Genomic DNA, 25,512 nt, shown 5'->3' with positions numbered 1-25,512 from the left:
TTTATGCATGTATGTAGGCACTAAGTACGGGAGCATAGCATCCGAAGGTTAGACGCTTCCTCTTGGGTATAGTTCTTTTTTAATCGTGGCATTGCGGTCATTGATGCACTCATGCATGGATTACCGCAATGTACCTTTGGTTTTACCACGGTTGAGACTGCGATGATATCTAAAGAGGTGCTTGACCTTTGGCACTACTAGCCTCTACTTAGGTCTACTAGTATGTGTATGTATCTTCTTGTTTGTGTGCTAATATATATATCCTCTGGGAGAGAATTGTAATGTTATGATCAATTGATCACTTAGACATTGAATTTAGGTGTAGCCAACACAAAACGATGGCTACATTTACGACCTTAACATATATGTGTGAACATATATATCTGTTTATGCATGTATATAGGCACTAAGTACGGGAGCATAGCATCAGAAGGTTAGACGCTTCCTCTTGGGTATAGTCCTCTTTTAATCGTGGCCTTGCGGTCATTGATCCACTCATGCATGGATTACCGCAACGTACCTTTGGTTTTACCACGGTTGAGACTGTGGACTTGACCTTTGGCACTACTAGCCTCTACTTAGGTCTACTAGTATGTATACGTATCTACGTGTTTGTGTGGTAATATACTTGTGTACGTATATTTAAATAAGTGAGTAGGGTGGAAAGCTTAATCTTATATTGCTCTTTGTAATGTAGATGTCAGACGACAGACCAACTGGTGAGGAGCAGCCAGCTGGCTCTTCTTTTGGTTGGTTCAATCCTCAGGTGGGCTCCCACTCGGGGTGGACATCGCCTCCAGTGGACCCGAATCTTGAGTCGGTGAGAACAAGCAAATAAATAAATAATGTTTCTATGTAGTTAACCATAAACCATGAGTGTCATAGGTTTTTTTTTTGTTATTTGCAGGCATGGCCATCCTACACCCACCCTTCTCAGATTCCTGCATCGGTCGTAGATCCTGACTTACAGCGGGTTATCTCTTTACGAGAGTAGTATCTACATTCGATGGAGGATTTGTTTGGCCGCTACACTCCATAGAAGCTTGCAACCTACGGCATTTCTCCATAGACTACACCATGGGGGAGTCAGGGGGGACTCCTTACCTACAGAGCTTCGCACCGACAACACCTCCCTCTACTCTCCCTTCCTATCGTCCTACTCCTATTCCATCGCAGGGTCCTACTCCCCTTGCATCACAGGGTCCTACTCCCATGGCATCACAGGGCCCTACGCCACTCCATTACTCTCCGGCTTTGCGAGAACATCGTCGACGGACTTCCTCTAGCAGGGCACGTCGACGCTTGTCTCAGGGCAGTGAGCGCTGTGAGAGACGAAGCAGCGGTGGATCTTGTGGTTTCGCATGTTTTCGTAGTGGCGGGGGAACGGAGTCCTCACTTTCAGAGCATGTCGCCCCTAACGTAGAGGACGAGGATACTGAGGCACCCGTGCCAGACACGCATGGGCGCTACTACAAGGTTAAATATGGCGGGGAGCTTGATTTCGGCATAGCACAGGGCAGGGCATTTCGACGCCATCTACAAATTCTTATACATTCAACGAATAAGAATTTTTTTATAAAGTTCAGAGACCAACTACCTGATCATACACGGTACATTGAGGACGCTCTATTAGCTAGATTTCCAAACGCCCCCGATCAACGTTTATTACAACAATGGTTGGAGGGCTACCTAAAGACATTTCTAAAAACCAAGCAGTCCAGTGTGCAGCGCACAGTAGCCAACCAGGTCAGAGATCCAGACAGAAGTTACCACAGTGGCAACATGGCAGACGCGAAGTGGGAGTGGACAATTTAAGAGAAGAGTGATCAAGCTGCGAGGCTCATCATATAGACAACAACACGAGGCCCGCGCAAAACAAACTCCCACACACTATGGCTCAGGAGGCAAGGGAGCTTGGAAGAATAAATATGTAAGATTATTTGAATTATAACGTCGATCGTTGATTCTAAAGATTGTAGTTGATAATGTGGTATTGTTATTGCTAACTTAGGAAAATGTCACTCTCTCTCGACCAACCAGAGAGATGGTCAAGTATCGGGAGCAACATACAGAATTGATACTTGGTGATGGTTGTTTGAAAACAGCCACATCTCTCGTGAGCAATTGGACGCGGCGGTTGGACCACTACAAGCGGTAGGTTTAAACAAGTAATTTTGTATCAATTGTTTTGAGCTATGGATAATTGTTTAATTTGGTTCGGGTTTATGTAGAGTCAAAGTGATCCAACATACGTGCCTCTGGACGACCACAAGGATTAGATAAAAAAATGTTTTGTCAAAACTTTCGTAAAGTCCCAATGTGGCACAATGTATATACAATTATTTACTTTTTATTGTAACTTTTTTAAATAGTTGATCTTCTACATTTTTAATTGTCAAGGTAAAGTAAATTCAATTTCAGTTCTTTGGTATTTTTTATACTCTTCCAAAAAACAATTGATGTTTTATTGTTTTATGTAGGTCAAAAATAAAGGTGCTCATTTGGGCCACCCAAATTTCGGTGGCCCAAATGAGCACCTTTATTTTTGAATTGGCGTTTAGCGATAATATATGCGGTAATAACAGCGGCAATGGTCGCGGTAATATCAGCGGGTATATTGCCGCAACTATTATCACGCTTATTGTTAATAAACCACTACCACGTTCATAGCCGCGGTTATTGCCGCCCATGCAAACTTTTCTCTCTCCTTTTTCGTTTGTTTTTCCGCGGCAATGTTAGCAGTTATAGACAACTCCTCTTATAGTGTTACATATAAAATGTAGGTCTCACATTATCTAACTGAGTAAAACTACTCAAACAGCGTGTAGCATAGTGATTGGCAACGTATGAAGGAACCACTTATGTTGATAACTAGATATACCCTCAATGTGTCTTAGTTTGACTTTCAAACTATATGCCCGTTCAGTGCACTCTAGCTACTCGTCCAATTTGGACCCATCTAAGTGACTTAAAAAACATGGTTATAAAGTTGTGTTAGGTTGTCCATGTGAATTTGCATCTAAACCAGCTCTTTATAGCTTTCATCCCTCAATAAATGAACTATAATCACAAAACAAGCAATTGATACAAAGCAATGTTAGTTCTTGCATGTATATTTTTAGTTATTGACTCACAAGTTTGAGGGAAGACTCTTTTGGAAAGCCATGATTTTGAAACACAAAAACTTCCTCTCATCTTCCCCTTCCTGTGGGACGCATGTCTAACCTCACCATCCTATCTTATTGCAATATTAGCGAGAACCATGATTAATTTGTCAAACCATGGGACGAAGCTGACTCGACTAGTATATAGAGGCTACAAGAGGTTGTCAATCTCTTGGAAAACAACTAACAACTCGCATCTAACTCAAGCTACACTCAAGTGACTGAAATCACCAAAAGCCAATCGCTCATCGGCAAGCAAATCACATCTGTTACAGCATCAAATGACATCCAAACGTAACGAAACTTCTAGGACAAGTTTACAAGACCTAAGCACACATGCCTATGGCCTCAAATCCCACTTTAGGTCAAGTTCCAAAATCGTGATTATTAATAGCAGTGGATTTTTGACCTGGTCGTTTTCGACCCAGAATGCATCTAAATGCTTAGCAATGATGCCCCAATGCATAGAGCTCTTACCTGCGATTGCAATGCAACAAACCTATTCGCAATGTGACAACTGGAGAGGGAGTAGGAAGCGCGAGAAGGAGAGGAGTGAGTGCCATTAGCTCACGCTGAGTATTTCTTATCCAAAACTTATAAAAAACTTACAAAAATTGGCTTTTATACCTTAGCCAAGGTTTTTGGGTGGTCAAAAGTAATAATCTGGAGTTCTACCAAAGCTAGGAATTGAATGGCTGATACAATCTGGAAGCTTGTAGCCCCGGCTCATTAATTACAAGGTTTAACAAGAAAACAGGAGTTACAATATTCCCGATTTATCAAAATAATAATTGTTTTTACAAGAAGAACTCCGAAAAATGGTGTCCACGTTATCTTGCTGCTAGCAATACCCCCCTCCTCACCTATGTCTTCCCTTGACACAGCTTTATGGGCTGAAGTAATCTTCAGGCTGACGGTGGGCGAGGCGGTCCTTCAATGCTTCCAGTGCTTTTTCATATCTGATTTTGCGTTCTTTGTTTGGTACTTGCAAAAACTAGATGGTGACTTTTTTTTTGAGTTCTTTTGTCGAGTAGCCTACAAATCTGGCTGTGAGGTTGCTTATCACCGACGCAAATATCTTCGTTCGCTAGGTGAAAAAGCCAGTGTAGAAGGACTCCTCAAAAGCTAGCGTATTGTGCGAGGACAGAAACATGCATCGGGCGTAAAAGCCATAAAGAACTTCCTGTGAGGGCTGCCCACTTAGATCATAGCAGAGGCCTTTGTTTCTTTCCAAAACTGAGAGCCATGGGGCTCCTGTCTGCTCAGGATCATTGAAGACTTGTATGCAAGTAAGTAGCATCCTGCAGATTTTGTAAAGCATTGCACAGGAGAGATCTGGCAAACTTTTGAAGAATGTCATGGCGCCCGTTAGGGTTTTCACCATGTATTATTTTGTTGCTTGACCTCTCTCGGGAGTTGGCAGCCTGGGAAAGTTTAGCCATGTTGGCCTCTTCTTCTGCAATGCTTCGTGTGCTTGCCATGTCCTTACTCGAGGTACAGGACAAAATGTTGGATCTTTTTGTATGGCCGCAGGTGCTCTCGTGAACAGAATCAAGTATCTTGGGTTCTTGTCCAACCAGCTTAGCCTCCACTTCGGGTGGTCTTTATCTGTGCCATTTTCTTGCATATCTCTGTATAATCTTTTCTTTAGCTATAAGAGTTCAACCTTGGTATGGAAGGGATTGTTGGTGCCATTGAGCATTGATTTGATTGGGAGTGAGTTGTGTGACGTTGACAGAGTGTAAAACTCTCAACTCCCAACCCATAGCTGCCTTCCACTGCTCATCTACCTCCAAGGTGATCTTCTCCTTTAGTGAATCTTCTTCAGCCTTTCACAGCTGGACCATCGGCACTATGTCTTCCTCTGTGACTTGGATTTGAAAATCTTCTCCCCCACAAGGCTCTGCTGTGGACTGCATCTCAAAGTCAGCAAATGAGATCGAGGGAATTTCCACTTGGGGCAGCTCTGAAGTGCCTGCCTCCTCCTGTATATCTGGCTTTCCATCTCTGAGGAGTTGGTTTACTCTTTTCAATTCTGCAATCTCTTTAAGGAGCTCCTCCTCTCTTTAGACCCGCATGAGCGCGAGGTCTCTGTGTTGTGACTGCTCCAGCTTCAACTCCAGCTCTAAATCTCTGTTTTTCTTTTCAAGTGCTTTATACACCTCATCTGTTCCCTTGATCAAGGCCACGGCTGGATTTTCTCTTAATTGCCGCAAGAAAGTGGCCTGATCATTAATCCTTTGTTCCGAATACTGCAGTGATGCGTTTGCTACATCTAATTGTACTTGAATCTTTTGAGCGGACAGAGAGGTGGTGAGAAGTTCATTTGTCACTTCTGTCAACTGCTCATCTTTCACTTTGTAGGCATCAGATAGCTTAGTCAGGAGGTCACCCAACTCCTCAATTTCCTTTTGTTGGCTGTCTCGTGCTATTTGATGTTGTTCTGCTTCAGTCTTGAGCTCTCGTACTTGCCTTTGGAGATCTATAATAGTAGCCATTCTGTCGTCGAGATCGCCAAAAATTTCCTTATCCAGGACATAATGCGGTGCCTGTAAAGTACATGCACTCAGAAGCAGTCATAGATGAACAAGCATTAGTGCCTGTTACACCCTATGCAGAGCCTAGTCCATCTACAGTAATGGTAGAGGGAGATTGGTATAGTCCGCACCCACCACCAATGGAGGAAACCATGACTTATGCTCCACCAAAGCTCGCAACAATGTATTATGTAGCTAATCAAGGTGTCAGACCTCCTATGGGAAGACCCATGATGAAGCCCAGAACATGAAACTGTCATAATTGTGGTGCTGATGACCATTGGAAGAACGAATGTCCAGAGCCTGACAAAAACCTCAAGCCAATTGAAGCCTATTGCATACAATGTTGCAAAAAGGGAGGACACTTTCCAGAATATTTTCCTTAGAATCCTTTGAACAAGGAAAAAACTATAGTCAACATAGTCCAAGTAATGCCTAGTAGCTCATCAGAGAGCGAACCGATTGTTTCAATCAAGGTAATCACTAGAGCCCAGGCAAGGAAAAAGAAACACAATTCCTTTGATGATTCGGAGAACATGAAAGTTTCTTCTCAAAGAATCAAAAGGAGTAGAAGCAAAAGATATGAGATGAGAAAACAAAAACAACGGGTTGAAAACGAAGAGAAAGCAAAAATTCTAGCCTAGGACAAGTTGAAAGAAACTGGCAGTGAATTTAAGGAAACAACCGTGAAATCTGGAGGATCCATTCTGGTTGATAAAATTTTTGAGCCTATCAATGCCGCCTTGGAAGCCTACCAAGCAAGACTTAAAGCAGGCCAAAACATGGAAAACAAATAGAAAAACTATCCATCTCCAGACATGGAAGCAGCTAAGCTAGAAGCTTATCAAAATTTGGTAAGAATCATGCAGGAAATGCTGGATAAACAAAAACCCAAGCTTGAAAGTGTTGCAAAACCGAAAGAGCTTGCAGTAGAAGAAACAAAAGCCAAATCCAATGTGGTGGCAGAACCCCACCTTGAAACAAATGAACTAGAGCTCATAGTGCCAGACAGTGAGGATGCCTTAGATGGAATTCCATTCGTGGAGGAAGACTGGCTAGGACACTTATGGGAAAAGGTAAGGGAGATCAATGATGGGAGCCTAACTTTAAAGTCAGATCCTATAGAGGAAGTCTAGTTGGATAACCTACCATCTGATATAAACATGGATATACAATCCTTGTACGGGGATTGCGGGTCAGAGGCTTCCGGAATATCTAAACCAATGACATTAAAAACATTACCTTCTTACTTGGGAGATAACGAAGATGAGTCTATCATTTGCAAAACCACTCAAGTCAAAAGAGCCAAACAAACCCTCGAAGTAGACAACATTCATTCAATCATGTCTACACCTATCCAATGCACTCTTACAAACCCTCGAAGTAGACAACATCTATCCAATGCACTCTTACCTAGGCAGAACCATTGAAACTCAAGCCATACTTATGGAATGATTTACTGAAAACCCTAGAAAAGGTGGGGATAACGGGGTTAACCTCTAAGAATCTGGGAAACTCAAAAAATGAAACGGAGTACAAAGAGATACGATTAGTTCCTATGAACAAGGTCGGAGAATATTATGAAGGGGAAGAAGGAAACACTACCCTCCCAGTGAAATATAATGACATTGAAACCATGGCAATACTGGATAGTGGAGTTGGAATAGCCATAGCCACTAAAGCAGTATGGGAATCCTGGGGACAACCATCCATTAGACAAACGCGAATGAAATTGCAGTTGGCTGACAAACACATTGAAAGACCGCTAGGGCTACTAGAAAAAGTGATAGTCAACTCCTGTGGAATTGAATATCAACACACTTTTGCCATAGTAGACTTTGGGAAAAAACTCAACTATGAAATCATATTGGGAAGACTTTCATGCGACAGGTACATCTTATCCAAGATTGGGGAAATGACTATCTGTACTTAAAGCAGGTGGGATCTATAACAAGGGTCAATCTAACGGACCACACCTATAGAGACGTCTTGAAAACACCCATCCAGGATTTTGATTCAGTCTCTTTGACTGGAACTAGACTTCCATCTTGGCTAAACAAAGACACTCCTATTTGGATGTGCGGAGCTTCAGAAAATGGAAGCTTGAGATGAGAGGAATGTATCCTAGAAAGGGACTGTACAGACGAAGCCTATACCTGAACCCTTCCCAGAGCATTTATTCGAACCATTTGAGTGGACTCAAATCTTAGCGACAATGGATGTATGTGTGAATATGTCTATGCCTACTCAATTTTTCAATGAGGATGGCTACGACGTAATTCCCATCCAAATGATGTCAGTCCTTAACATCGAGAAAAACAAGGATGAGGAAACAAAGAACTTGATGAAAGCTCAACAAGTCTTTTCTGACCTCTATTACGATGCAACTGATGAGTTGGATGAACACTCAGCTACCTCCGAAGATTCAGGATCCGAAAAAGAACATACGAGAGCTCAACTACTCTTAAGGGGAAGGGAGGAAAAGTTTTTTGACTTTCCAAACCAGAAATCAAGAAGACAAAAATGGTATAGAAGAAAGAGGGACACTAAAATTGTGAAAGCATGACCTATGCCATCAGTCTCCAGTAAAACACAATTTCTGATGCAAATAGATGCTAAAGATTGTGTCAAGGACAAAATAACTGACAGATATCCTTTGAACAGAAACTCAAAAATGACTCAGACATCGAGAAAAACAAGGAAGGGTTCTCAAGAAGAACATCAGGATAAAAAACCACTCATGACCAGAGTCGAGCGGAAAAAGAAATATCAAGAGTTGAAAAAAGATCTAAAGGGGATATACACCACCGAAATGGAAACCACGGAAGAGGATGGGAAGGATGTAATGCACGTTCCATCCCATTACAAAAAGTATACTCTCCAAGATCGAAAAATCATAATCGAACAACCTGTTAGGGAACTACGGAAACAATGCGAGTCTTACGAAGGACCTGAAAACGCTAAAAGGGTAGACTTGGCTGAACCAGGAGAAGAGCCTAGGCCGGCTTACATTGCAAATGACCTAGCAGAAGAAGAAGAAAAGCTTTTGTTAAGTTTGCTAAAGGAATATCGGGATATCTTTTCTTGGTCTTACAAAGATCTCAAGGGTGTTGATCCAGAAATCTGCCAACATACCATACCCATGACAGATGATGCGAAACCAAGTAGACAGAGATCATACACTTATAACAAAACATTTTCCAGAAAGATCAAAGAAGAGATTGAAAAACTAAAGGAAGCTGAATTCATTTACGAAATTGAACACACTGATTGGGTGTCCCCAATTGTGGTAGTACCTAAGAAGAATGGGAAATTACGAGTGTGCGTTAATCTCAAAAAAGTGAATGCAGCTACCATTAGAGACAAATTTCCTCTTCCGATAACTAAGCACATTTTAGAATGAGTGGTAGGAAAAGAGGCTTACAGCTTCTTAGATGGCTTTTCGGGATACAATCAACTTTTGGTTGACCCAAAAGATCAGCACAAAACTGCTTTTGCAACAGAATGGGGTATATTTGCCTATCGGGTTATGCCGTTTGGGTTAACTAATGCTCCAGCCACATTTCAGAGATTGATGAGCCATGCTTTCAAAGAGTATCTTCGGAAATTCTTGGAAGTATACATGGATGATTTATGCGTACATTCGTCAATCCGAGCTGATCATTTTGAACACCTCAAAAAGGTATTCGAGAAATGTAGACTTTACAGGATTTGCTTATATCCGGAAAAGTGCACATTCATGGGAAGACAAGGGAAAATTCTTGGACATATAGTGTCTAAAAATGGCATAGCTACCGATATTGAAAACATTCATGTCATTGTTAATTTTCCTAGACCAACAACAGTCAAAGGGGTACAAGCTTTCATGGGACATTGTGGATATTACCGACGGTTCATCTACATGTATGCTATAATTGCAAAACCCATGTATAGCTTGATTACACACTTTGAATGGACCGAGGCATGTGAAGAATCCTTCATGAAGCTTAAGAAAGCTCTCACCTCAGCTCCAATATTAAAAGCACCCAATTGGGATAAGGTATTCCACGTACATGTAGATGCTTCAAACTTTGCTATTGGTTGTATACTAGCCCAACCAAGAGATGGGAAAATTGACTTTCCTATTTCTTATGCTAGCTGACAATTGAATGTGGCAGAAAAGAATTACACCACCACTAAAAGAGAAGGACTAGGAATGATCTATGCCATTAAAAAAGTATAGACATTACCTATTCGCCAACAAGTTTGTGTTCTTTGTGGACCACCAAGCCTTGTTATATTTGGTCAACAAGCCATGCAACACAGGAAGAATAGTGAGATGGTTCATCATTCTTCTCGGATTTGATTTCAGTGTGGTTGTTAAAAAAGGCACTACACATCAACGAGCAGATCATTTGTCCTGGATTGTTTCAGGGGAATCACCTAAAGGGGTAGATGATGATCTACCATATGCCTATTTGTTCTTTGTGGAAATGATACCTAGATGGGCGGAAAAAATTGTGTCATTAATGACAATAGCTCAAGTGGATTCACCACTTCCTATCACAGTTGATTTAATCGAGCAATTGGCTACGTATCAACTACTAGCTGGGAGGCTATATAAAAGAAATCGAGACGGAATATTGCTTTTATGCATTAATCCTGAAGAAAGAGATCAATACTTAAGTCAAGCACATGTTACCATAGTAGGACTTCACTTTGCGGAAGACCAAACTATGCAACGAATCTTAAGACTTGGAGTATGTTGGCCGACTATGAGGAGATATGTTCGATATTTTGTAAAAGATTGCCCTCAATGTCAGAAACAACAACCCAGTAATGGAGAAATCCAACAAAAAACAATAAAGTTGTGTTTTTCAAGGGATTTTCTTAATTATTGGATTTTCACTGCTTTTTTTTAAAGCATTTTTCTATTTTCTTTGATTTTTCCAATAAAAAGGTTAAAAATTATAATAATTAGCAAAAAAGCTCAGATGAAAAAACGTAAGACACGATGGTGATCAGAAAGACAAGGTGGACATTAGGCAAAATTTGGACTCACAAAGGGGCCCTTTAAGGAGTTTGACTTTACCTCTCTCTACCAAAACGGGTGCATGGATAAATTTTTGCAAACAAACTCCAAAGTTGGCGCAGGTTTGACAGTTAGAATGTCCTCTTCAAGATCTATCTACTGATACAAAGCACGCCATGAGATTCCTCATATTTTAGAAGATTGTTTTTTTTATAAACTTAGATTCCGACAGAGTTGTCACATCATAGGTGAATCAAAAAAATAATCTTCTAAAATATGAGGAATCTCATGGCCTGCTATATATCAGTAGATAGAGATTGAAGAGGACATTCTAACTGTCAAACCTCCGCAAACTTTGGATTTTGTTTGCAAAAATTTATCCATGTGCCCGTTTTGGTAGAGAGAGGTAAAGTCAAACTCCTTAAAGGGCCCCTTTGTGAGTCCAAATTTTGCCTAATGCAAGCACAAAAATTTTCAACGAAATCAGAAGATGAAAGCGGGAAGCCTAAATTATGCGGCCAGGCCTACTTCTGCAAAATTTTTGCAGAATGAGCTACAGGAATCCGATTTGGGAAATTTTTGAGCCTAACATAGATTTCACGGCTTATTAGGACTAAAGAGGGAATTTGGGGAAATTTGGTTCGGGAAGTCCGGGTATAGATAGCCAGAGTAAGCTAAAACCACCTCATTTCCACTTGGAGCTTTGCAGAGAGAGCATTTCGGCTTCTTTTGCGCGTCATTTTCGGAGCCTACAGTCGACCTTTTTCAGCGTTGTCTCACACGAGACATGAGGGGTAAGTTCCTTACTAATCAATGATCCATATGACCATTTCTAATTCTTTGGCTTTAGTACTGCGGTTAAAGGCTGCTGAGCGGAGTTTCTCTGTCATGATTTGCATCTGCCTTGCATACTCGATCACTTGTAGAATGACTTCATCATTGGACTGCCACTCCTCTTGTCTTGCTAGTTAGGATGCGCCGGCAACCTCTTGTGTTGCTTCTTGTTCTGTTGTTATTACTAGTGTTTCTATAGAGGTGGTTGCTTCTCCCTTGCCATCCTGAGGTTTGAAACCTCGGCAGTTCTGGCTGAGTGGAAACAACTTGTGTGGTCTCAACCCTTTCCGTTTCCACGATTGCAGGCCTTTCCACCTTCTAAGTTTCGGTTACTTCCTCATGTGTAGTGGTTTGCTCTTTATCAGTTTCATCCGCCTCTTTATGAGTATCCTCGGCTGTTTGTTATGGTGCCGGTTCAGCTTCCTTTTGGTGGGTGAACTCAGACTCTTTTTCCTTGTCACTCTCGGCCTCTTCAGTGGTATCTTGGCCTGGCGGTGATGATGGTGGAGTGGGCATGGGCCGGTCCTGTTGTTCCACCGGCGGTGAGGTGGGTTGGGGACATGCATGGCCTTGCTCTTGAGTTGTTGCTTCCTCAACTTTCTTGGCCGCTTCTTCCGCCTCTTTCAGCTTCAAGGCCTCTGCCTCTTGGTACATTCTTTCTAAATGATCCTTGGGATCCTCGGCCTCTTTCCTTGAATGATGTTTCGTTCGAAGTCCCTTCAAGCTGGTAGGTACCCACTTTTCTGAGTCTTTTCCTTGCGCTTGCCTAGTGCGCTGATACGCCTATTTTTCTCTTTCAAATATTGCTTGCTTTTGAGCTGGCTCCTCTTGGTGGGCAGCCACTGCTTTCCTCTTCATCTCTTCCCTCCTAGCTCTTTTTTCTTCGTTGTCAGAGCTTTCACTACTATGCTGCTCGGATAAACTGTCATCGGATTCATAACCTGATTTAAATGATCACTTACCAGATTTTGTAGATCTTGGAGAGGGTGGAGCTGCCAAGATTCATGTGTTCTGATCCGGGGCAGGTGGTAGGTTGTCGGCCATGCCGATGGCATGATAGGCTATTCTGGTCAAGACTTCAGGTGCGCCCAAGTAGGTTATCTTTCCCTCTTTCTTGGTGGCCTTTAATGTTGTTAATGCATATTGTGTGTGGTCCACGAGTTTTCTAGTGGTTGACTTCAGAACTTGTGTAAAAGTTGTGGCCACGGTGTGATTTGGTGCCGTGTACCTTGGTGGCCTTTTTGCCAGGAAATGGAAATGTTGGTTGTACAGACAAGCTGGCTCTTCCACCTGCTTGTGGATGAGATCGGCAAATGTAGCCACAATTGTTTCCTTTGTAAACGTGTCCGCTGTTTTCCTATCTCTTGCCCGCATGATCATCCCTTCAGTGGGCAATCTGAGTGCCTCTACCACTATTTCCTTTGTTATCACAACCTCTACCTTGTTTCTTTGGTTGTCTAAGATTTGGGCAGTTCCGTTTTCCTTGATGGTGGACAGAAGCTCGTAAGCCTTCTGAAATTCTACTCCACAGGGCTCTTGTTCATAGAAGTGTCGAAGTCCAAACCTGCGGTTAGCCTCTTTGGTTTCTGGCTTTGCTACGACATCATAAACCTCTTTGGGCAAGAGCTGCAACTCCACCGGATGCCCTTCTTCACTCTTAAATCTGCCCGGCATGAAGACCGTGGTGTGGTGTTCTTCTAAGTGCTCTTTAGAAAGATAAGATGCCTTTGCTGCCTTTACTGACTCGGGGTCCAATTGATACGGTGGCAGCTCTTGCAGTTTCTCCTTTTGGTTTAACTTTTTCTTGGCCTTCTCCGCGACTTGCATTGCTCCTCTTCAGTGAATAGAGTATAAAGTTAGCGGAGTTGTCAGATTTTTCTCCAGAATGTTCTTTTAGACTGAAATGTTGATAATCTGGTCCAAATTGTTCCAAATCAATTTTTGAACAAGCAAAGATGCATAAAATCATGAAAGGAACAAAACTGTATGGACAAAACAAAAATTTGTAACCAAAGTAAATAATCGCGATTATTTACAGCTGGGAAAATTTTCAACTTTTTTGCAATTTTGGCTTTATAGGCTTGAAGTATGTGCCAATTACATGCTCTGAGGGAAATTTGGGCTCATTTGGATGTACAAGGTGGAAATGGTACCAAATTTTGGCTTTAGGTCTCAGAAACAGTAAATATAAAGATTTGAGATTTTGAAATCCAAATTGACTTAAATTGGCTAGTGGGCTTATCACATCATGTACTTTGGATGTATGATGACAATTTTTCAAAATTGCCCCATTTTGGTCAAAAAGTAAATAATCGCGATTATTAACTTTTCTTCCCAAAATGACATTTTTTGGCATAGACTAGTTCTAAGCATGGTATAGACCTTGGGTATGAATTATGAGGTGATTTGGATCAAGAAAAGTTGTTCATAACCCAAATTTTGGCTTTCACAGACTTCTTTGCGTTTTTAGGCAATTTTGCAAGTAAAGGGTGGTCATTTTAGCTCATACTTGATTTTTGGCATGTAATAGGTGTGTACACATGATAGGTGAGGTGAATTGACAATTTCCATGCAAAAATGTTGCAAAAGTAAATAATCGCGATTATTTACAACAGTGACAAAAACTTTGCATTTCACATAAATTTTGACCTAAACATATTTCATACACCTATTACAAGTCCTAAATTGAATTTTGGTCAAGTTTGGTCATGCCGGCATCACTTTGTGTTGTGTTGACTCTGAAATCACCGTCGTTTGTGACTACTTTGTCTGTTGGGTTGGTCTGTCAACTTTGAGGCTTTGGACTTGTCCGTAACACCATCGTGAAGCTACCTGTCCAATTCTAGCTCATTTGGAGTCAGTTTGGCCTTGTGTGTTGAATTTGACGCTTTGTAACCTTCGAGCCGTTTTTCGCTTTTCGAGGGCTTTACTTGATGGATTTCTCCAAACCAATCATATACATTGTATATGAACCTCATTAGCAAGACATCTGTGGAGTCAGGTCGGAATTCTGGCCTTTCCCAAAAAACCCTAATTCTCTAGTGAGGACCCCCTTGACCCCAGCCGAATGATCATCTAATGGTATGAAATGGTTCTATCATGTTAGGACATGCTATGGTTCAAATCCCATCCGATTTGGTCAAGCTTGCAGGGCGCTATGGTCACTTTTAGGTCGTAGGTCTTCGTGCACTGCTCGGCTTATAGCGTTTTTTCTAGGGCTTCAAAAAAGTTCAAAAACAGGGCAGATGTAAATAATCGCGATTATTTACTTTTGTCAAATTTTTGCAAGTTTTTGGTCAACTGAGCATATATACATGTTTATCACCTCCATATAAGCCTATGAATAAATTGTCACCAAGTTTGGATAAATTTTTCCTCTATTCACACTCAAGATTCAAAAAGTCAGTACAAACTTTAGTTTTCACCCAGTTTTTTGCCAATTTAGTGATCCAAATCTCTTGGGCCTTTACAAAAGTTGTTTGTACACATGCAATGAGTCAATGGTATGAGCCTTTACAAAAGTTGTTTGTACACATGCAATGAGTCAATGGTATGAGCCTTCGCCAAATTAGAGCAAAAAGTTAATAATCACGATTATTAACTTGAGGCTTGAAATGAGCACTTTTTTGAAATTTTCTCAAGGACAGTCCTTTTATGATGTGTTTTAAGCCTATGAATCAAGTCAAAACTTAGTTTGGCCTAAAAAGTCAAGAAAAGTTAAATAATCTGAGTTTTGGTCAACTTCTTGAAATTTTTACCTCGAAATGTCCTTGAGCTTACCCACTGGTTCATACAACTCTTAGGCTTACTCCCTAGTTAGATTGAGGGAATTCGAGTAGCTGTAGACTTGAATTCTGCAACCTTACATAACAATTCACACTTGATTCTTTCAGAGAGAGCAATGCTATGAAATCCACCTCAGATCCTTCTTACCCTACTCCTTGTTTCTCATGCAATGGGGTTGTGGAAAGTGTCCACAAACACTCGTTTTCTTGTGTTTTTTATGTTTTCAGAGTCTTGATCTTAAGACTTGTTTCGTATACCAATCATTCTCCAAATCCTAATCTAAATCTACAATCCTACAACAAGTACAATTACTTCCAAGCTTCCTCTACACAACAAAAGACGACAATCTTAAGCTATGCTGTTTCTAAAAGAGAGTTTTGAACTCTAAGCGAACCTAGAGGAAGTTAAAGGAGAATTACACAAGACGCTCGTGTTTTTCCTAGTTTAAGTTTCTTCGATCCTGGCAGCGGCGCCAAATGTGGGACGCATGTCTAACCTCACCATCCTATCTTATTGCAGTATTAGCGAGAACCACGATTAATTTGTCAAACCATGGGATGAAGATGACTCGACTAGTGCATAGAGGCTACAAGAGGTTGTCAATATCTTGGAAAACAACCAACAACTCGCATCTAACTCATGCTACACTCAAGTGACTGAAATCAACAAAATCCAATCGCTCATTGGCAAGCAAATCACATTCGTTATAGCATCAAATGATATCCAAACGTAACGAAACTTCTAGGACAAGTTTACAAGACTTAAGCACACATGCCTATGGCCTCAAACCCCACTTTAGGTCAAGTTCCAAAATCGCGATTATGAACAGCAGTGGATTTTTGACCTAGTTGTTTTCGATCCAGAATGCATCTAAATGCTTAGCAATGATGCCCCAATACCCCGCCTATGTTTAGTTTTTGATTTGAACATGTAAATTCCTAGTTATGATGAAATTAGGCCGCGGATCAGTGACGCCAAAACCTACGAAATACTGTGAATGGCTTACGTCAATGCGTAGAGCTCTTACCTGCGGTTGCAATGCAACAAACGCATTCACAATGTGACAACCGGAGAGGGAGTAGGAAGCGCGAGAAGGAGAGGAGTGAGCGCCGCTAGCTCACGTTGTGTATTTCTTATCCAAAACTTATTAAAAACTTACAAAAATTGGCTTTTATACCTTAGCCAAGGTTTTTGGGTGGTCAAAAATAATAATCTGGAGTTCTACCAAAGCTGGGAATTGAATGGCTGATACAATATGGAAGCTTGTAGCCTCGGCTCATTAATTACAAGGTTTATTAAGAAACAGGAGTTACAATATTCCCGATTTATCAAAATAATAATTGTTTTTACAAGGAGAACTCCGAAAAATGGTGTCCACGTTAGCTTGCTGCTAACAGTTCCCCTTCCCCTTCCCCCCCTAAATATGATACCCCCTTCCTTATTTTTAAGTTTGGGAGATAAATTATTGGGGGCCTACTTCTAACTTATACGCTTATGTAACTTGTAAAAAACCCCCCCTCCCATGCACTTACGTGGTGTGGTAAGTTTTCCATGGTGAATCCCCCGGGGATCACCACCACACGCACTGGCATGGTTTATAACCACTATCTGTTGATCTTTAAAGCCCACCCTAGAGAGAACGTCCCAGACCTTCTCAACACGTTCCATCACTCACGATTGAGTTGATTACTGAGCAACTAAGGACAATTGATATCCCTAGTGGGAGGGATGTTACAAGACTCAGCCTCCTGTTGTATGTGGTTAACTACAATTAGGGTAGCTGGTTTAATGGTTAATTATGTGTTGTCTATGTGATTTTACTAATAGTGAGTGCATGATGATTTGTGGATTGGAATTTTGGGAGTTGAGAAGAAGACGCCAAAAAATAATAATCCTCTCAATCATTTTACTTTTACACAGTGTTTTAGATCTTTTATCAATAAGCCATTGTGGCTGCTTTGTAAGTAGGACAATAAAAACACACCCTAAAAGGGTCATGCAATAAGTAATGTGTTCCACTAATAACTAAAGTGAAACTAAAGGTAAAGAGGGGCCTCCAATTTTTGGCACCAACAAGTAATATCAAAAATTAAATACCAAACTCCACAAGAGGTGAGGTGCGTGGGGTTTAGGGCTACAATCTTTAGGCATTTCTTGTGTAGATGCTTTAAATATTCCCTTCCCTCTCTCTTATACTATGTTGTGTTATTTTGTGTACTCCATGATTATGTCTACATCTCTTACAATCCCTCTTAAACTTTTTTACACTCTTTCCTTGTCAATATATTCTCTTGTGTGTGTGTGTGTGTGTGTGTGTGTATACTTGAATTTGGAAGAGAAGATGACATGTTGATGGTGAAGTTTATGAGGAATTGTTGATTTGTATAAGCAACCAGTCTCCCCAACTCCCAACACCCGAGAAGAGTTGATCTGGCTTCATCCACTTCAGGGGGACGGTCCTCAGGTTGGCCTATAATCTCCTGCAGGTGGCCAAGCCTTTATTGAGCCAATTCATATAGGTCCTTCACATCATTTCCTTCCCCATCATTGCGAGAGAGGACAAGGCCCCTATTTCTTTTGAGATTGAGGGCCCTAAAGAAGTGTGTATGATTAGTCTCCTCCAGCTGGAAGAAAGTTTCTCTAGATAATATTATGGCCTTTTTGGCATAGAGCCACCTCTTATGCTCAGCTTCTGAGGCGGAGCCTTCTTGTTATTTTGAGATTAATAGCTAAACTTCACTAGCGAGCCGTTTCAGATGCTCCTGGTATTTCTTCCTGCTAGGGTCTGAAGTTTTGATTGTTTTTTGTATATTCTTGGGGAAAATATCACAGGCCCTAGGGATTGCCAAATCCACATCTTTGTGAAGCTTTCTCATAGATTTGAAGGCCAAGCTTTTGAAGAGAGGGTCTTTGAAGAGGTGAGCCCCTGTTACGAGTAACTTCTTTGACCCTTCGGGCAATGATCTTCTCCTTTGGTTTTTTCAATTTCATGCTTAATTTCTTGTGATCTAATAAACATTTCGGTGTAATCACCTTCATTTGAAGTAGTGAGGGTAGCTAGTCGACTTGGTGGGAGCAACAGCATCGGTCTAGCCGAGATGTCGTGCTGGTGTATTGCAAGCTGGTGTACATGAACCCAAGTGTACTACTCTAAGGGCCCACCTCCCATAGGTCTATTAACGCCCATCTCTCACATAGGCTAAGCCATTTGGATCTTTTGGAGCCAGATAATACTAGTTCGATGCGCGCATTAGCTTTGTCCTTTCTTTTCTCTACCATATTGAAGTCTCCCACCAGCAACCATCCCCCTGCAACCTAGATTCCTTTTAGGTGGTCTCATAGCTTTTCTTTTTCCTTCGTCAAGCAAGGTCCATATATGTTTATGATGGTGATATGCTTATCTACCCACTTTATTCTAATTCCTAGAGCTCTTCCAGAGCGATGATTGATCACCACCTTAGGCTCAAGATTCTTGTCCACAACCAAGAGTACACCACTGTACCCATCATCACCTTCCGTATAGAAAACTAGCTTCTTCCCGACATCTTGTCGCCTTTCGCTTGTCGCATCAGATGATGCTCCTTGATAGTTAGTACCCTTGCCTTTTCTGACTCCCTCCTAGAAGAGAAAACTCTTCTTCTGGGTTTTGAGCCCTTTTACATTCCATGATTGAAGCACGAACTCTTCATTACTGAGAGCGGGGTATTAACTCCTTCACCTCTTGAGACTCGTCTTTCATAACCTCTTTTCTATTTCCCTCATCCATTGGTCCATTCCCATCCCCCTCAATAATCTTGAGGTTTTCCAGGCTGGCATCCCTAAAAACCTCAAAGATATTATTGTAGAGGATGGGGAATTTGGCAAAATCTGGCGGGCCTTCCTTCTATTGCTCTACTGCCCTCGCCTAAGATTTGAACCTCTTGCATGAAATGTTGGATATTTGATGCCATTCTTCTTCTTTATTTCTAAACATTAGAGACAGAACGATCTTTTGAACCTAGAAAAAACCTTTAGCCATGTATTGAGCATTGGATACACATACACCTTGATTCAGGACGTTGAGACTATGAAGCCAGTTGACAAGTTCAATTTTGGCCGGTACCCTTCCCTTGAATCCGAAGACCAACATACATCTAGCAAGTTCGGTGAGTTGTTTCATGATCAGAACAGGAGGGACCTCAATGGTGAGTGCATCCTCCACTTCCACACTTTGGGGGGGCGTTTTTTTAAAAGCTTGATGGGCCCTATCTCTCTTGGTAGCATCTTGAGACCTGGAGGGGGTCTTTGCTTCTTCCAATGATCTTTCATTGAGGGACGATGCGCTTAGGATTTCGGCCAATTCTTTCTCAATTTGTACCTTGTGACCTCGTAGTTTTTCCTTGTTTAGCCCCAAGATGCTGCTCTGGACACCCTCGTTGAGCAGGGCAACTACTACTTCCGGCCTTTATCCGACTCGTCGAGTGCGGGGTTCTTCACCTCCCATGGTCCCCCACCACCGCCTCGACTGGATGCTCATACAAGGCTAAAAGAATTTCTTGAGCATTGATTCATGGCCAACATGGCACAAGAGCTTTTCGCTTAATATTCTTATTTTGTGTGGTTTCTTATCAGCACACTTATATATTAGTTTTCAAAATATGCAATTACCTTTCTTTCTTATTTGTGAGAGATACCTACAACTTGAAATTACAACTCAAACACCAATATAGACTTGGGGAAAAGCCCCTAAGCGCTACATGTCACACGAGCTCAAGGGGGTTTGAACCCAAGACCATGGATAGAAGAGGCTCTTGCTCTCATTGACGTGCTTTTAATTTCTTTCCTTTTGTTGGAGTTTGGTAAATGTATACTTTGCTCTTATTATGCATGACATATCCATTACGTGCATCTTCTTCTTCCAAAAGAAGAAAAGGGTAGTATTGAAGAGTTATTCTCCTTGATGTCATTTTTTTTGTCAACTTTAATAGTTTCCGAATTGTTTTTCATCTTTTGAGTAAAGTATAAAATGTTGCATATAATATTGACTCAAAATTTTTGGCGTTTTCTAGGATGGATGGCGGCTATCTAGCTTTCCAGAGATAAGCCCAATGATTTAACTTGGATATTATTAATGTCATTGGTGGCTATAAGCACTAGGGAATGATCCTTGAGTGTGACCACTCCTGTAATAATGCAACCGCATTGTGAACATTAGAGGAGGTTGGGAGCCATTGACGTGAGCGGTATTACAAGGAATGGTCAGTCAGGGACCATTCTCGATCCTCAAGGTCCCGGCCGGGGGGGCAATAGTGAACTGCACGTGGAAGAAGCAGGTGGCTCAAGACCCAACAGAGTCAAGGAGAGGAAATTCCGGCCATTGAGGTGTCGACTATAGCACTGCTCTTGGAATTCCTCTTGCTCACTCGTCAAGTGCAGCATTGTTGCTCATGTATATTATGGTGTCTGCTTATGTGGGTGCAATCTTGTAGATGCAACACCTCATTACAACCAGGAAGGTCATCCGACGGTGTAGCTCAGCAACCCCCGACCTTGATGGCTTAGCCAAACGAATTAACCTTAGTAATATTATTGTAAGTGTCCCCTCCAAAGACATGTCACACACAACAGCGTAATGGTAAATCTTTCACCTTGGACAAATGGGCGTGAGTTCACGCCCCATCATGCCTAGATTTCTTCCTTCTACAATTGGGTTAATCTTGGTCCATTGATCCAATGGTGAGGGGCAGCAGTTTTCAAACGGTATCTTGCATTGCTTCTTGAGAGGGGATCCATGGCTGAGAGGTTATTGAAGTTCTTGGTCGTTGGATTGTCTAGGGAAAGTAGGGGAGGAGATATTTGGTTGGCCTAAGGGCTTTTTCTGAAATGAAGATGGCTTGTTGGCCATAATCATCGATCATAAGACGACCGGACGAGGCGTAGCGTGTGATCCGATCACCGAGATGGAATCTCAACCCGTGTGCCGGCTGTGACCGACGATCCGCCTAGGAGCCTGGGCGACATAGCCATATTGCGTATGGGCGACATCGCCATGTTGCCACAAGTTGAATCATCAGGATTCTTCAGCCAACAGCGCAACTCGCTTATGTATGAAAAGGAGCACTCACAGTTTGTGCACACACCCTACCACCCACTTGCGATTTCGCGACAATCGAAACCCGGTAAAGCGCTGAGTTCAAAGACTCTTGTTCGCAATGATGAGCTTACAACCCTTGTTGCCTCTTTGAAGGCTTGTGCCGCCAACCGTGATCTCTGCAAGGGCACCAGGATCCATGATGACATTTCAAGGAAGGGTTTGCTCAACCAGTGTTGTGATGCCTTGGTCAACATGTATGCCAAATGCAGCGCTTTTGCAAAGGCAGAAGAGTTGTTGGGTACATGCAACAGCAGCAATTTGGACTCTTGGACTAAGGTCATTGCAGGATATGCACGACACGGGCAGGGCCAAGAGGCTTTGAATTGCTTTGAACAAATGCAATGCAAGGGCCTCTCTCCAGATGGATGGACCTATGCTTCCATCCTGAAAGCTTGTGGCAGCATAGGAGCAGTCGATATGGGTCAGCAAATTCATGATGAGATACGCATGCAAGGCTTGTTAGAACATGATATTGTGCTTGCCAATTGTCTCATGGACATGTATGCAAAGTGCGGTGTTCTAGCAAGAGCACAACAAGTGCTCGAGGAGCTCCCATCGTCTCGGAACGTTGTCTCTTGGAATGCACTTATCATAGGATACTCACAACAGGGCCAAAGTAAGCAGGCAATAGAGTGTTTTGAGCGAATGCAGTGTGAGGGCCTCTCTCCAAACGCAGTGACCTTTGCTTCTGTTTTGAAAGCCTGTGGCAACATAGGTGCCGTTGACAAAGGGGAGCAAGTTCATGACAGGATTTCAAAGCAAGGGTTGCTTCAAGACAATGTCGTACTTGGAACCGCTTTAATCGACATGTATGCTAAGTGTGGGGCACTTGCAAAGGCACGCCAAGTGCTTGAAGAGCTATCTTCTCGTAATGTCGTTTCTTGGAGCGCATTAATTGCAGCATATGCTGGTCACGGGCAAGATGAGGAAGCATTAAGCTGTTTTGAGCAGATGCAACATGAGGGCATCTCTCCAGATGCAGTAACTTTTTCTTGCATGTTGAAAGTATGTGGCAGTAAAAGAGCACTTGACAAGGGGAAGCAAATTCACAAAGAGATTGTTAGGCAGGGATTTTTGGGGGATGATAGTGTTCTTGCAACTGCTCTTGTGGACATGTATGCCAAATGCGGTGTTCTGGGAAAAGCGCGACAAGTGCTCGAGGAACTTTCCAATACAAAAGTTGTGTCGTGGAATGCATTGATTGCAGGTTATGTCCAAGAGAATCAAAATGAAGAAGCATTGAGTTGTTTTGATTGGATGCAGCAAAAAGGTCTTTCTCCAGATTCCCTGACTTTTGCTTGCATCTTGAAAGCTTGTGCTAGCTTAAGAGCAGCAAATAAGGCAGAGCAAATCCATGGTTGGATTCTTGGAAAGGGGTTGCTGTACAAGGATGTAGTGCTCGGAACTGCTTTACTGGATATGTATGCTAAATGTGGTGCTCTTGGCAGAGCAACCGGAATCCTTGAAGAGCTCTCTGCTAGAGATGTTGTCGCCTGGAATGCCTTAATTGCAGGATACACACAGCATGGTGAGGGTGGAGAAGCATTGAATTGTTTTGAACAGATGAAGCGTGATGGCCTTTCTCCAAATGTTGCTACCTTTGCCTCTGTTCTGAAAGCTTGTGGCAACACAGGTGCTGTTGACAAAGGGGCAGAGATACATAAGGAAATTGCTAAACGGGAGTTGATAGGCAGTGACGGCATGCTTGCAACAGCCATGGTGGATATGTATGCAAGGTGCGGCGATTTTGTGAAAGCACAGGAAGTTCTTGAAGGGCTCCCATATCCTGATATTGGGTCCTGGAATGCATTGCTTGCAAGTTATGCTCAACATGGCCAGGCTGAGCAAGCCCTGCTGGGTTTTGAAGAGCTGCAGCGTAAAGGTATCTCTCCGGATCCAATAACAATCACTTGTGTGCTTAACGCATGTGGTCACTTGGGTCTTGTAGAGCAGGGGCACATGCATTTTGTATCCATGAGCTCCAAGTATGGATTGAAGCCAGGATTGCAGCATTTCACTTGCATGGTTGAGCTTTATGGTCGTTCTGGGCACCTCAACAAGGCAGTTGAATTGATTGAAGAACTGCGATGTTCTGACTTTTCTGCAGTTTGGTCCACGGTATTGAGTGCTTGTGTTAAATGGAGGGATGAAAAGATGGGAAGATGGGCTTTTGAACAGGCAATCAAAGCTGATAAAAGCAATGATTCAGCTTATATACTCATGGCTAATCTCTATGCAGCTGCAGGAAAGCATGAAGATGTAAGGAATATCAATACTTTGAGGCTGGACAATACAGCATGAGGGGGTGTCAAGTCGTTTTACATGAGGATGGTTTGTGCTTCTGGTTGAGGGTTTGAGGCACATACAAGTGGCCGCGGTATCTCTCTCAAATTAGCAGGATATCTGTGTGGAAGTCACTATGCATTGTTGCAGAAAAAGAGCGGAAGGTATTTTAACTTTGGAGTCAACTCAAAAGCATCATTAAACTTGAAGCTTTGCCTTGTGCGATGGGACTGACAATTGGTATGTCGCTTGATTTTTTCAGTATGAGAATTTTTTTAAAAAAAAGTGTCGAGTCATGGAATTTGCTCTTGGCATGGGCAAATGAGGTCTGTGGCAGAAAGGTATCCTGAAGAAGAGAGGCCCTTATGCTGGCATAGGATGGATCAAGGACAACATGGAAAAAGTATGAGGACAACAAGTTTAAGAAGAACGGAGCTGTATCATGGCAGCGCTAGTTCTGCTGGATCGATTAGGAACTGGTTGAGATAAGCATGCACCATGTCCTCCTTCCATGGACCTTTATATGATTATCGTGGAGAAGCTCAGAAAGGAAGCCATGAAGGCTCTAAGGGTTATTGATTATTCTTCATTGTCACTCTGCATCTTGTAATATGCAGGGTGCTACTTCAGCACATGGGCAAGGGCAACCGTTGAGAAACATTGCTTGTTGAGTTCATTGGGGGGTTGTTTATATTGCTGGTACTGGAGTTTTAACTGAACATGGAAGTATGGTATCGGCACCCTAGCTCCACCATTGAGCCTCTAAGCACTGTGCGGCTCGAGCCTGTGTCGATCATAGTGGAAATGGGATGGTGCCAATATGTTTGAGTACCAAAGCCAAACTCAAAACACCACCTAGGTGCAGTGACCTAAAGTACATACAATGACTCCCAAGAAGATGCAACCCAAGGTCAAAGACCCACACGGAATATTTGGTCTTACCAAAACCACAATCAAACAATCAACAACAGCAAGAGTAGCTATCACAGCAAAAACCTAGAGCGAAGGTAATTTCAAACCAACACCAACCATCTTGAATGTGACACCCTACACAAGGTTCATCTATCAAGGGTAATCTTTCCTCCACCTCCTAGATACCATACCTCAAATAAAACTTAAACCAGCCGTTTGCCTCTGTAGACTATGGCACTGCCTGTCGATTGTGTCTCTCTCTCTCTCTCTCTCTCTCTCCACACACACACACGCACGCACGCGCGCGCGCGGAGGAGTTCTTTGGCCTAGTATGCGACTCGCGCGTTGCTGCGGCTACGAAGTAAGGCTAGAGTCACATTGGATGGTAGAAGAAGTGTTGAAAAGGAGACTTTTTTTTGGGTGGAACACCTAAGGTATATACTATTTTGTCAACACTAAAGGGTGAAAAAGTACTTAGACCACTCTTCTACCACCACCTCAAGGTTCACACTTAGGCGACCTAAGAGTGTAACCATACCATTACAAAACTTTAGTAGAGCACCATAGAACTCAACAATTTGCAATTGGAGGGTGGTTTTTGTTAGCAAAAATTTGAAGGGTTCTTTTTCAACATGTAATTTTTGTTTACTCTCCTTGTTCTTTTTTATTTTGGCCCGGGCGGGGGGGGGGAGGGGGGGGGGGGGGCGGGGGGGGGCGTTTTGTGTTGTACATCAGCATTGGTTGCATCGCCTATCGTCATGCAGTATGAACACCTTTGTCTAGCTACTTCACTCTCATTGGATATGCATGGTGACTCACAGCTATCGCCGTCCAATCTAAACCTAGCTTGAG

General features: G+C 42.3%; 1 protein-coding gene across 1 annotated transcript; it reads left to right on the top strand.

Moving 5' to 3' along the window:
- The first annotated feature begins 21,208 nt into the window (after window positions 1-21,208).
- LOC147456382 (pentatricopeptide repeat-containing protein At5g27110-like) lies at window positions 21,209-24,883 on the top strand. The gene has a single exon (XM_086514887.1). The coding sequence runs from the start codon at window positions 21,346-21,348 to the stop codon at window positions 23,764-23,766; it is 2,421 nt and encodes an 806-aa protein (XP_086371013.1). The 5' UTR covers window positions 21,209-21,345; the 3' UTR covers window positions 23,767-24,883.
- The last annotated feature ends 629 nt before the right edge of the window (window positions 24,884-25,512 follow it).

The sequence above is a fragment of the Adiantum capillus-veneris genome, chromosome 6 (assembly GCF_014529385.1).
Source record: "Adiantum capillus-veneris isolate H3 chromosome 6, ASM1452938v2, whole genome shotgun sequence".
NCBI classification, from domain to species: Eukaryota; Viridiplantae; Streptophyta; class Polypodiopsida; order Polypodiales; family Pteridaceae; genus Adiantum; species Adiantum capillus-veneris.
The sequence above is the reverse complement of the archived record's forward strand: the minus strand, read 5'-3'. Positions and strand labels throughout refer to the sequence as shown.